This window comes from Myxocyprinus asiaticus, chromosome 37, assembly GCF_019703515.2.
Source record: "Myxocyprinus asiaticus isolate MX2 ecotype Aquarium Trade chromosome 37, UBuf_Myxa_2, whole genome shotgun sequence".
NCBI classification, from domain to species: Eukaryota; Metazoa; Chordata; class Actinopteri; order Cypriniformes; family Catostomidae; genus Myxocyprinus; species Myxocyprinus asiaticus.
In genome coordinates, this window is record NC_059380.1 from 39,583,432 (window position 1) to 39,597,518 (window position 14,087).

The 14,087-nt window shown below is 36.3% G+C and overlaps 2 protein-coding genes across 3 annotated transcripts in view; both read right to left on the minus strand.

Moving 5' to 3' along the window:
* Nucleotides 1–6,681, minus strand: part of LOC127427862 (interleukin-17 receptor D-like) — a 54,377-nt gene extending 47,696 nt beyond the window's left edge. For both annotated transcript variants that reach the window (XM_051675727.1, XM_051675726.1), the window contains exon 1: nt 6,535–6,681. In XM_051675727.1, coding sequence (XP_051531687.1) covers nt 6,535–6,648 — 114 coding nt within the window. In that variant the 5' untranslated portion in view covers nt 6,649–6,681. The remainder of the gene's footprint in view (nt 1–6,534) is intronic.
* Nucleotides 6,682–10,497: 3,816 nt separating this feature from the next.
* On the minus strand, nt 10,498–13,960 carry LOC127428036 (homeobox expressed in ES cells 1-like). Its single transcript, XM_051676058.1, has 5 exons — nt 13,937–13,960; nt 13,664–13,838; nt 12,018–12,187; nt 10,895–10,996; nt 10,498–10,608 (listed from the first exon to the last, which is right to left on the minus strand). Exons 1-5 carry the CDS (start codon nt 13,958–13,960, stop codon nt 10,498–10,500), a joined length of 582 nt encoding a protein of 193 aa, XP_051532018.1.
* Between the last annotated feature and the right edge of the window lie 127 nt (nt 13,961–14,087).

A 14,087-nucleotide genomic window follows, 5' to 3' on the forward strand; every position in this document is an offset into this window, starting at 1 on the left:
AAGATGCACGGATTGACGGTGTCAGACGCGGAGGCAACCGAGATTCATCCACCGCCACCCAGATTGAGGTGAGTCACTGCACCACCACGAGGACTTAGAGCATATTGGGAATTGGGCATTCCAAATTGGGGAGGAAAAAAAACTAATAATAAAAAATAAAAAAACTTGCGTGGATTTGGCAAATGCAGGACCTTCTGAGTTTCATTAAAAGTTCTTTAAACATCAGTGATAGCACATATATAAAGTTGTGGTATTAATCTACACACCCACAAACTGCGTACATAAAAGATGCATCCACCCCACAGCTAAGAGCTCTCGAGGCGGCCACATACTTCACCCTCTAAAGGAAAGACACTGTATAATCTCAAATTGTTGCCTGAAACCTACAGACAGGAAGTTCCCCAGTACCAGATGCTTGATTAGACCGTTGCAAAGAGCAGCTAATTGATTGTAATGACTTCAGTGTGTGGGACAGCAGAGAGAAAGAGGAAGGACTGGTATGACCACAGACGGGTCTCTCCACAATGCAAAAGGACTCGGGTTACAACCCTGAGGGTCGCCCGAGGATTGGCGATAGAACGAGTTTATAAGTGAGCTAAAACAGCAGAAATAAATGTTCAAATTCTTTGTTTTATTCGTTCTATTTTTGTTCTGCCTTAAAATAATTATGTTTTTATGGGAGGTTATTTTCAGCATTTAAAGACCCCATGAAATCTCATGAGCCTGAAATACACATAACACAGCAACAATTGTGGTTAATTTGGAACTGGACATGACAAAATGAATGACTTGTGGCAAGCTTTTGGTTTTCCTTAAAACTGGCTGATAAGAAGAGTCATTCAGGAGTTAGTGTTAAATGTTTCACGCTGTAGATTAAAAAAACTGGCTCACGTGAGTCATTCGTTTGGCAATCAGACTTCACTGGTTCCGCTATATGATTTGCGCTGAATATTTAAAAGAACCAGCTTCTTCGTTCGGGAATCGGACTACACTGGCTACGCTGTATGTTTGGCATGACTGATTCAATAGCAGTGTTGCAGCATAGTAGCGTATGAAACACTATCAAAGTATTTTAGAGCACTACTCTGCTAAAAAAAAAAATGTTTGAACTTTTAGGAGTACACTAGAATATGGATGGCCTAAATGCAAACAGACAAGGACTACAAGCCACAAAACTCCAAAACTTTAATTAGTTTCTCAGTTGATTTTGCCAGACCAACCCAATTCTAACTAACTAAGCTCTTTATAGTGATCACTGACCAATCACAGGCACCCAACCGAGGTGAACAGAGTGGCCCAACTTTTAATTCACTTTTAACATACCTAAGTTTACCAGCAACATCCTTCCATTGAGAGTGAACAGCAGGGCCACTCGTCTGGTCAAAAGAGGCGTCACTACTCAAAGACCTCTGTCCCAGAATTCAAAGCGGTTCAGCGAACCGGCTCGATTCAGAACTAGCCAACCAGTGATTTTCCCACCGCAGCCTCCAAGGTGACGAGCTGCTTGGATGGTTTTCAATGCCCCCTTAAGATGGCACAGAAATAACTTGAACCAACCCACCCCCCCTCCCCCCTTTCTCTGCATTGTGAGCAGCGTCAAACACACCCCCTTCTCCATCATTCACCCCAACCAGATGTTACAAGAACAAGGAACCAAAGTGTAAAGGCTTTTTTGAGAAAAACATATAGGAACAGACAAATAGAGGAAGGTGACCCATACATTCAATCATGCATCAGGGTAAGGGTGTAAGCCTTGCATAGTTCTAAACTGTTTAATTTTAATCTCGGTGATTCCCTCGATTGCACAACTGTCCTGAAAATGTTTTTAAAAAATTTTTTAAACGGATCTCAGATTTACCTCCACTAATGCTAATCGCTTGCCGTGTCACACCCCCAGAAACCATTGCTCTTGCTGGAAACAATTTCGAGATACTAGCTAATGTTTGTGAGGGTTTGGCTGACATCATTCCCCACACATTCTGAGAACATAACTTAACCAGATGGAAAGGGATGGGAATTTTGCTAAACCGATTACACAGCTGCTAATATCCGTCCAGTAATGAATTCCAATGCTCCTTGTCCTTTATTTCTCTAACAGAGATATGGAACATGAAGTCAGTCTCGGAGAGGAAAGGAAAGTCAGGCTCATTTCTAAGACTTGGACAATTATTGGGCAGCGGGATTTCTCAGAGAACTCGTTGGAAAGCCATAGGCAGGATGCTTTTGAGCTGAGAGGGCTGGGAGTTCCGGAGAGAACAACCACTTTAATCCGAGTCCAACAGATCCCCATCGGAGATCCAATTGAGCTTTCTGCCCCCTCGGCTGGAGCCAAGCAAAGCTCGGAGGGAGCAGAGGCCAATTTAAATATCTACCTTTGTTTTTCCAAGACTTAACCTGAGTTGGGTTGCCACCCAGCAGTCAAATAGGAAACAATGCAAAGACAGGAAGTTATGTAGTCTCAACAATGGCACGATATAACATGTACTATCATAGCTTTAAAAAAACAGAAATTTTTTTGCATCTTAAAATGAAACACTACATTTCCTGAAGAAAATGCAAATGGTGCTTTCCTGTGCCAAATCCGCCGCCACTATCCTGAGGTGTTGTTGACGGTTGCCAAGGCGTTGCTATGCCATTGTTAAAGTGTCCTGGGCAGTATCTAGCAGTGTCAGAATTGGACTTTTCCAATAAGGGGCAAAATTTGCCCCCTGGATTTAATTTTCAAGGGCATTTTTTTTCCCCTTTAAGCAGGCATATCTTTTCCAGTCATATACAAATACTGTTTATAAATGATAAATTCCATAACTTGATGGCTCCTTTTACGTCAAACACGCAAAAAAGCGCAAGTCTTAGGCTATATGCTACAATTGCAGACTGCATAATATGCGTATAAGGAGTGTCCGCACCGGTCAGTAATACTACATTGAAGACGAATAATACCAAGAAATTGACCATGTATTCACATGGTCCCTTACCACATCCTTCACAGTTTTAGCAATAAATGCTTTTGAGTTATTAATAATAAAGTGTTTATCCTTTCTTATATGCTGAGAACTTTCCTGACCCATGACTTCCAAAAATATAATTTTTTTGATTTCTTTAATTATTTATCTTATTTATGTATACATATGTGTTGGATCATATTTATTTTTAAAGTTTTCTTATTTATTTTAATTATTATTTATGTTTTCATTCACCTGTACTTCATGTCTTTATGACTCAGTGATTGTGCAATTTTGTACATCTTATTGAGCATTTATATTGAACCTTCTGCTTTTAAATAAAAATCCACAGTTTTATGGGACGGGTGTCAACCCTACCTATAGGTCTAATATGTTCTCATGAGCAAAGTGTGGATGCGGAAAACCGTGAGTTTATCAGGAGAAATTGTAAATTGGGAGTACAGCGGGAGGAGGGGTGGAAAAATGGGAGAAACCTGGTAAAATCGGGAGTGTTGGCAGGTATGATTTAATGCATATAATTCACCATAAAATGGAAATTTTCATTATTTAGGCTACTCACCATCATGCCGTCCCAAACCCATGTTACTTTTCATTCTTCCATGGAACACAAAAGTTGAAGAATATCCGGGATTTAACTTTCAGCTTGTTTCACACACAAAGCAACCACTTTTCTGGTCCTTTTTATGTAGTTTTGAAGCATGACAGCCCCAGTACCCATTCATTTTCATAATATGGAAAAGAGTGGCCTGCATATTTGTCAAAATTTTTACTTTTGTGTTCCACACAAAAAAGAGAATATCATGCAGATTCGGAACAACACGAGGGTGAGTAAATGATAACAGAATTTTCATTTTTGGGTGAACTATACTATCAGTAAAGCCAGCTGCGCTGTTGTCTATAAAATGCAACAAGTTAAACTGTGTTTCAGAATTCACAGCTCACAAGAACACTACCTCCTTTACACCTGAAGTGTTTCTTTCAACAGGCCGGGTGTTTGATGGTGCCATGGAGGGAGGTGACCTGGGCTTCCTAACAGAGGAAATGCCAAAGAATTTTAATAGAGCAAATAGCTCCCTGACTTCCTATGGGAAACGACTACAAAGCAGCTCCGGCCCTCCAAAGACAATGAGATTACAGGGCAATCTGTCATTCAATAGCCCGTCTATCACCAGCAACCAGACATCACTCAACAGGAAGAAAAGCAAACGACAAACACTGCAAACACAACATGGACGTGTGGATAGTCTTTTATAATGGCCATTTTTGTGTTTTTTATCATACTTTAACACTACACACTTAATTCCAATTTGCATAGAATGCAAAAACTGGTAGAAAGTGTTGCAGATATTGCACGCTAGGCTATTAAAATGGGGAACGTGTTTTTCTCAACAAGACTGTTGAGTAATAATAAACCAAGCACAATGCAATCTTCACTCAAAAAAAGAACTCTTTGGCTTAACTTGATTCAATCGTGGATAGTGGTTCCACATGTTTCAAATGAGTTTTCCAAACTTAAAATTACTCTTTAAACTCAACTCAAATATATCCTGTAGAGGGAACCTAACTGAATTGGGTAAACATAACAAAATTAGACATGTCTAAGTAAACTCAAAGTAAATTAATTTATTTTATTTCATTAGGCCTATATACTGGCTAGTGATAATGCCTATTAGTATGTTAAATACATGTTGGTGGGATGCACTTCAGAATACAGCTTGGTATCAATGCTTTGGTTAGCACAGCAATTATTTAAAAATGAAAGCATGTGCCAGATGTACCTGTCCTCATCTTAAACTCAAGATGCACTTTCACCATAATGGTAACCGCTAAAACTCCAACATAACAGAAACTTTTCTAAATCTCAACAAAGCAGGCTGGGTTAAAGACACTGACTATCACCCCTGGAGTCGTGAGTTCGAATCCAGGGTGTGCTGAGTGACTCCAGCCAGGTCTCCTAAGCAACCAAATTGGCCCGGTTGCTAGGGAGGGTAGAGTCACATGGGGTAACCTCCTCATGGTTGCTACAATGTGGTTCTCGCTCTCAGTGGGGCACGTGGCGAGTTGTGCGTGGATGCCGCGGAGAATAGCGTGAAGCCTCCACACGCGTTACGTCTCCGTGGTAAGGCACTCAACAAGCCACGTGATAAGATGCGCGGGTTGACGGTCTCAGACGCGGAGGCAGCTGAGATTCGTCCTCCGCCACCCGGATTGAGGCGAGTCACTACGCCATCACGAGGACTTAGAGCACATTGGGAACTGGGCATTCCAAATTGGGGAGAAAATCCCCAAAAAATTAAATAAAAACAAGCAGGCTGGGGAATAAAAATCCCCTGCCCAGTTAAAATCATTGCTACATTAACACCACAAAAAAGTATTCATGTAGTCCCAACTCAAATGAATTAAGTAAACTCACGTTTTACATATGTAAATGGAAAGAACGCTTTGAAAGTAATAAACTGATTAATAAAGTAAATTGAACAAGTAGCAAAAAAGTATATCTATTTTTCTTTTTTTGTGTGTGTTCATTTTGAATTCATACACAGGTGTTCAAAAATCTGCGTCAACTTGTGAATATTTTGCATTTTCCTCATCTGTATAAATGAGTTTGATTTGATTAGTGACCTAGAAATATCTTAAATATTTCTTTTTCATTTTACATCATAATGTTCTTTTTTTCCCTTCAAAATCCTAAAACATAAATGATATATTTTGAATCCTAGATTTGTATCTCTGTGAACCCCAGCGAATATTCATAAAAGCCCTTCCTTGACATAAAAACTACATGCAAATAACTACACTACTGACAACTGCCCATGGAAAACAGTTCAGCATTTCGGGACAGCAAGCTTTATTAATGTCCTCAGTTCTTTTTGTTGTTGTTTTTAAATCACAAAAAGATTCAACCGTTTAGATGGCTTTCATTCCTCAAGCTTCAGGTTATAGTTTAGTACATATATTGCATATTACACATCGTTTCTATTTATTTGAATGTATTTGCCTGCATGTAAAATTCACTACACTTTAAATCATGCAAAAAAAACTTCAATGTACAATAACAATACAATTCTATGTATTGCACGCTTCAGGAAAATCTGTAAAGGCTGTTTTTTTTTTTTTCTATCAATTCTCACAATGATTACCAGTTAGCCACCATTCAAGTCCCACCACAAAAGCTTCAGCAAATCTCCAATAATACGTCAACAAAAGAGTCTACTGAGTAACTCTTCACACGTCTGACCTTTTTAAAGGTCATTTCCCCAAATCACAACGCTGCTGACCCGGTGAATACTGTTTGCACAAGACTTCCCCATTAAACAATAGAGTGAAGAACACTAGAAACCATAAAACACGCTTAAAAATCAAGGACTTGTCCATCTAAATTAAAGGTTGATGGATCTGTGCAACTTCAAAACACATGCATGATACAAGAGCGTTTGTTTTGGACACACGAGAACAAACAACACAAACGCAACAATAACAGTAAGAAGTGTTAAAGGGACTTCTAGGGTGACGTGTTTAAACTTGTTCTCTCGGTTGGCATCTGTGTGACAGATTTCAGATCAAACTTTACCTTGTAGTTGCATTTATCCGAGTTTCCTCTCTTGCCTCCATTCACCGCCGCGTTGAAGCACAGAAACACGGATAAAGCCGTGAGAAAGTGAAAGAGTCGTAGTGAACCAGCCATTCTCTCCCGTCCATGAAGCTCCTCTGATGGAAGTGAGCTCGAGTGAAGAGCGCCGAGAGTTCACGAGCCCCGCGAGGTGGAGCTCTGTGGCGCACTAGCGTACTGCATACTAGGTGGTACACGTTGTGCACACTGCCTACTTTTTTAATGCGTTTGCGACACTGAACATTTCAGTCAGAAGTAGAACGGTATATTGAGTTGCATATTTAGTTATTATCTAATAAATATATAGTTTGCATTTTAACCCTTGTGCGTCATTTTAAAAAAGTTACTCAGAGGTCCTTGGAGGACAAAAATGTCCGCGTCAAAAAACTGTCATAATATTATTATATATTAATATTATTTCTACTTTCACTGACTTAGATTCTTTAACCAACATCAGTCCTGATCACAACTACCAAATATTCATTCATTTTCAGGATTTTAACCCTTTAAATGCCAGTTTGTTCATATAATGCCAGTGTTGTTGTTTTTTATATAAAATAAATAAATAAATAAATAAACAAACAAAAAAATGAATTATTTTCCATATTCGAAATGCTAAGGGGAATTTTTTTTGGGTGGGGGGGTTGGGGTGATTATCACAGTCTAGGATATGTCAATGATCAGCAACAACATTGATTTTGATGCATTATCATTTTTTGTGCAGTGTCAGATAAAAAAAAAAAAAAAAAAAAAAACTCACACTCAGGACCTTAGAGGACAAAAATGTCCACGTCAAAAAACTGCCATAAAAATATTATATATTAATCTTATTTTCCACTTTCACTGACTTTTTTAACCAACATCAGTGCTGATCGTAGCTACCAAATATTCATTCATTTTCAGGATTTTAACCCTTTAAATGACAGTTTGTTTACTTAATGCCAGTGTTGTTTTTTATACACACATACACATTCACACGAATTTCTCAATACATACATACAAAACACACTCTGACATCCATACCAACAAGACACACTAGCTGCATCTTTTATTCAGTTGTCCTGAAGTGCTCTATAATACAGCAAACAGAAAATAGGGAAAAAGCATGTATTTGCTCCATAGGCTAAACATGAGAAAAATGGCACCATCTGCTGTAAAAAAAATAAATAAATTGAAGCCAGGCCTCGAGAATGAAAGCATAATATCATTGAATTCATGATTTGATGCTTTAATGGGACTGGGATCAAATATTGCAATTGCAATATGTTGTCTTAATTAAAATTTACTAGATGTCAAGTTTTGGGCTCAAACTCAAATATCTAAGTTCCTTGAACTTATTTGTCTTAAAAATCCATAGACTTACGATTTTAAGTGTTATTAACTCAAACTATTGAGTACATAATTGAGGCTATGGGGAATACCCACAATGCCTTGCGATTGAATTATTCAATGATGTTTCCTTGGTCAAAGGGAACTTATGAGGCATTTAAATTATTGTTATTAAGAATTCATAAAGGTTTTTGCTCTTTTGTAGTTTTATTTATCTTGTTTTGTTGCTTACAGTTGTTTCGTGTGATTTCACCGTTAGGGTGATCAAGTCAAGTTGGACCCTGTTAACACAATATGATTTTTCAATGAATGTACGGGTGTTTCTGTGGAGAAATGTATTTAATGAGTGACCTATAGAATCAGCATTAATCTTCATTATTAATGCTCTGTTATTGTATGACCTTATTTTGAGTCCATTCACTTAAGATTATTAAGTAGAAACAACAACATAAATAGCAAATGTGATATTAGTCTACTTGATTTGAGCCATCTTGTTACATTGATTTAACCCTTGTGCTGCATGTGTTGAAATTTTTTACCAGGATTCAACTGGGATTCGTTCTCCACCACCCGGATTGAGGCGAATCACTACATGACCACGAGGACTTAAAAAGCACATTGGGAATTGGGCATTCCTAATTGGGAGAAAAAAAGGGGAGAAAAAAAAAACAATTACCGGCCTGCTAAAAATTGCTCCAAAATCACTCATTATGCTATTTTATCTCTAAATATTGGATTAGATCTTTTTGTCAACTTGTTTTCTTTCAATTAGCACAGGTTTTGTATTTCTTTTTGGAGCTTATTGATTGTAGGCCTCACTGACCTGAGCTCATGCACCTCCATCTTTGAAGGAAAAATGAATTATTTGTGGATAATTTCGGCAATGTTAAATAAAATATGAAAACATTCTGTACTATTTAGCACACTAGTGTGCTTTAATGTTTAACCAGGAAGTTTGCTTTGAAATGCTTTTATTTTGTACAAAATGGCAAAAAGTCACACTTGTGGTGCTCCCGGTCTGTGGTATGTTCACAAGCTTGAACATAAGGTAGTAATGTCAAATTAAACTGTAAATCTGTCAACCCTTTTACCCTTCCAAAGGCATAATTATGCCCCAATATATATTCAAATTGATTCATTAAGCTTGAGATAGTACAATGCAATTTATTAACACTTACACACATTGTTTATCCGTTAGAATCCTTTAAATCTTATAAATCTTTAAATCAAATAAATTCCATACTTCACTGTTGTTACATGTTACTTCATTCTTTTCAAATATACATCACCTGGAAAATATGAGGTTTTATACAGTCCAGATGATATTGCTGGCTATGTGTCCAAAAAAAAGAAAAAAAAAAAGAAAAGAAAAGAAAGAAAATTTGGTTCATCTACATGGACAACAGCCAAAATTCAACTATCCTGTTTCAGATCAAAGACACAAAACCAGAGGCAAAATGAATCTGGTGCATTTGAGCCCGCTGTCTGCCCATATACAGCTAGATCTACTTTCAGCTCAGCTATACTGTTACTATTGACACTTACATGAAAAGAAACTGCTTTTGTTTGCAGATTTTAAATAAGATGACTACATCAGCAGAGCTCCAAACACAGCTTCTATTATGCATTCATATATCAGGGCCTTCATAAAAGTATTCTAAAACAAATAGGCCTAAAATGCTAATTTAAGTTTGAGATATTATTACCAATATGTCAATAATATTATGTATGACATTGTTATGCATATGAATATAATATATAAGCATATCAAAATCCAGTTACTATCATTACGTCATCATGAAGTCATTTTATGTATGTTTTTTAACTGCAAGTTGCTGAGTATTAGTTTGTTTTTGTTTTATTAAAGATTCATCTAAAAAAAAAAAATTCTTAAAATGTCAACATTTGTAAAATGGTCATAATTTCTGAGCAAAATGAGTTTGCTTTGTCTTACACAGGCAGTGCACACAAACTGTTTCACGCTGTAGCATCACCCAGTGTTCAACTGTATGAAAAACAATCAAGCAAATAAAGAATAACCCACCTAAAAAATGTATATCCTATATATTATCTTTAAAATATATGTCTTTTACAATGTAATGTATAAAATTAAATATGTAACAAATATATACAATTGTAATAATTTTAACTATATATAATAATATCATTATAATAATATATCAAATATAATTAATGATTTTATAATTTATTTAATAATTAATAGCCATTTTTATAAATACTTGATGTATAATTAATTTAAAATTATATTCATTATAATAAACTATAATATAATTATAATTTTATAATCACATTAAAAAAATTACAAATATATATTTACACATTTGAAATTGAAGTCATCATGTTATAGTTCATATGAGGTATCCTTCAAAATGAAGACGTGAAAGATGTGATTAGAAACTGTGAATAAAGTTTTAAAATGTTGCAATTGGAAATTCTGATTCAAATGCAAGTCACTGGAGAGAAACTCTCTTTTGTGTGCCAATCAATACTAAATGGGGGGAGGGGGGGAGTTCAAATAGAATATATTTACAACATCACAACAGAAAAATAATGACAGTAAATGTGATTTTACAATCAGTGTTTGTCTCTGCTGATTTGTAAATCACTGATGACATTTTTCACCATCAGAAATTGGGATTCTCTGTGTGAGCGCTTCAGCTTTGCTCTCCTGTTCTGGAACCAAATCTAAAGACAGACACAAAAAACATCATTCACCCATCCAAACTGAATGGACAGAAAGACCAATGATACATTATAATATATCATTCACTGTTTGAACTCTCTTAAGTTTTGGATTATGGATCTTAACCGGTATTCTTAAAGTGACAGTACTTATCCAAAAAACAATAAATTAACGTTATACTAAAAGAACAGCCCTTTACCGAACAACCATGTAAAAAATCAAAGCAAATTAACATATGTTGATTATTTGATATACTGCAGAATTCATTAATAATAGATCATTCTTTACTTGAATTCTGTCTTCATCAAGGTGTAGTTTCTTGGCAAGTTCTTCACGTATATCGATACCCGGGTAGGAGTTCACTTGAAACACACTCTCTAAGATCTTGATCTGGAAAACATTAGAAAAAAACATCAAAACTACATGGAGAAAACACAGTTTCCTTTTAAATGCAGTGTGTCTTCAGATTATGGAATATTTATGAAAAATAGTATCTGAAACTTTAACTTTAAATTTTGTGATTTCAGAAATAACAGAATGCAAAAATAACATTTCATAACTATTGCTGCTTTATGTAATGCTGCAACCGCAAGTATGACAAATAAAATATGTTGTGCAAAAATGAGATTTATGGCCATTTAGGAATATAAACATAAATGTATAGGTCATATATTTGGGCATATATGTATACCATTGTTTAAATTCCACTCTTCAGGAAAATTCAGTATGTTAAAATGGTGATTTTAATATTTTGAAATATTGCATATGTACAACACTCTTACCTATTTTTAAGATTTACGCATTTTAATTTCACAACAAATTCCATTAAATTTGAATTGTGTAATCATTAACAAAATTGAATTACTCTAGCTATACAAAACCAAAGCTAACCCTAACCCAATTAAGTTTTATAAATGTATTTTGTTAAAGATTACACAATTCAATTTGATGGAATTATGCAATGAAACTGAAATGCATAAATACTGAGAATATTTCCTCTGAAAATATAAATATAGATATATTTTTGAATGAAGTATGTGGCTTTTTTAATCTGTGAAAACCATATAAATATTAAATATGTTGTTGTTTTTTTTTGTTTTTTTTTTTACATTTATTGCCATATAGCCTATCATACTTTAGTAGGTGATGGGATTTGATTTTCAGAACAGTTTAAATTAAATTTGATCAGATTAATTATGTGATTTCAATTTTGTTTAGCTTGCAGATATAGCATTTCAGAAATGTACTGCAGCATGTTGAATTTTGACATTTAAACTTAAACCCTGCTTTTGGAAAAAGTACCACTCATAATTCATCCATCATTATGTGTTGATGATGAATATGTTTCTGTTAACAAACCACATGTAGGCCTAGTTCATAGAGAGGACCACACTATTTCTCAGGTCTTCACCTGCACACTGGAGAAAGCAGTGCGCGGCCTGCGCCCGATGTACCAGTTCAGTGTTCTTCTGTACGAGTCCACTGGTGTTTTACTGTGTAGTTTATCTTCATTCACCCTCACGTCCACCGAACCATCACTGTCTGCACCAATGTGACGACTCTGGCATGTTGGCTTCAAGTCTGAGATAAGAGACAGTCAGTTAGCTAATAAACTCTCTCAGTTCATGAGCGCTTGTCCGAATCATTTGAGCGAACAGATTTGTTCGAATAGGTCGTTCAAATGAACCGTTTCAGCAAACCAATACATTTAGCTGAAAAGTGCTGTTTATCACTGTATTTCCAATCAGCGTCAATAAACGAAAGAAATGTGTACGATATTTATTATAATTATAATTATTTTGAAATCTAGGCTACAGAAATGGAACCCACACACCCGATCTCATGTAAAGTCGTACATAATTTACGAGTTGGCTATATGGTCTCAAAGGATGTTGTTTGCATAAACTCATACGACTTCATCACGTGCAGATTCCCGGATGTATAATGCGGAAGTAAGCGTGAGTTCCACGCACTAGGCGTTAAGGACATACTTATTAATATCATGCCCTTACACAAACCTCTTATCTAAACATAACCGATCAGTAGAGTGTGTAAACATGATACCTGTTGTGTGTGACAGAAGCAAGTGACTGTTGTGTATTAGATGGAAATGATGTCCAGTGACGTCATTGGCTGTAGGAATTCAAACCAGTGCAGTCGCATGATATCATACGAATTAGCAAAACTTAGAAAGTCGTACAAATCCTGACGATTTCGCCATGAGTGTGTGTTGTTCATCCATCACACATTAACCATGTCAGTTCTTGCACATTCCAATTATCGTTCCAATGAACCAACCGATTCACCAAGTCATCACTGGCAAAACATAATTAACAGTCTCATTTTGGTTGTAAAATGGCTGTTTATCACTGCATTGTCAATCATAAACAGCCTATAAATATATTTGTACAATATTTGTACAAAAAAAAAAAAAAAAAAATCAGGAAAATAAATGACTACAATAGAACTATATTCAAAAGACATTTATAAATATATTAGCAATATCCTAAAATATTTTCCTTTTTTGTGCCATTTTGGCATGTTAAAAAAATGCACTGGCATTGGGAAGTCGATTCCTGTAAGCAAATCATTTCATTTAGATGGGCTAGCTTGAGGATGTGCCAGACTACACTGGGTAAACTGGATCAGTAAACTGATTTACCAAGTCATTGCTCGCAAGATATTCCCAGAAGTTTCATTTTTGCTTTTAAACGGCTACTTATCACTGTATTGTCATTCATAGACAGCATGTACAAATATTTGCACAATATTTGTATTTTAAAACAATGCAAAAAGGGCACAAAATACATTGGGAAAATAGCCTAAATTACTAAAATATTCCTGATTTTACTTTACCAGATATGGGCCATTTCAGCATATTAAAATGTATTAAAATACATCAAAACACACACACACACACACACATACACACATACACATACACACACACACACACACATACACATACACATACACACACACACACACACACACACACACACACACACACACACATATATATATATATAAGTGTGTGTGCCATATGGGTGTTATTACCTGTCCACGGTCGGTAAGGTGCTAAAAGGACGGTTCTCTGATCAGGTCTGTCCAGTCCCAGGATGCTGTCGATGGTGAACACGGACTGCCGCGCCATCGGGCTGTTCTGGTGCGCGCTGACTGCGAGAGAGGCCATTTGGAGAGCTGTGCCAAGTTTCTTCTCTTCTGGGTGCACCTTCAATGGTTTGATTTGAAAGCTGATGTCTTGCTTTATAACTCCAGACTCAGGGTCCCTGAAACGTCACTAATTAACCCTGAGTCTGAACGTTTTACATGTGAATCGCCGGAGCGCACCATGGGGTCCGTGGATCTGCTGGTAATTCAGTGTCCAAATGAAGCGTTCCGAGCTGAACGACCAACCTGTTATCTTCTGGAGACACAGAATCCCTTAAATCTGCTATTGAAAGGGACGTGCCATTATTTT

What these genes read in the sequence shown, in the direction of transcription:
- LOC127428036 (XM_051676058.1), bottom strand. Translation starts at nt 13,960, where the DNA reads ATGGTGCGCTCCGGCGATTCACAT. An exon ending in TGCGCTCCGGCGATTCACAT is followed by an intron (nt 13,839 to 13,936) that starts GTAAAACGTTCA and finishes AAACCATTGAAG; the next exon opens with GTGCACCCAGAAGAGAAGAA. An exon ending in CTGCTTTCTCCAGTGTGCAG is followed by an intron (nt 10,997 to 12,017) that starts GTGAAGACCTGA and finishes AATGTTTTCCAG; the next exon opens with ATCAAGATCTTAGAGAGTGT.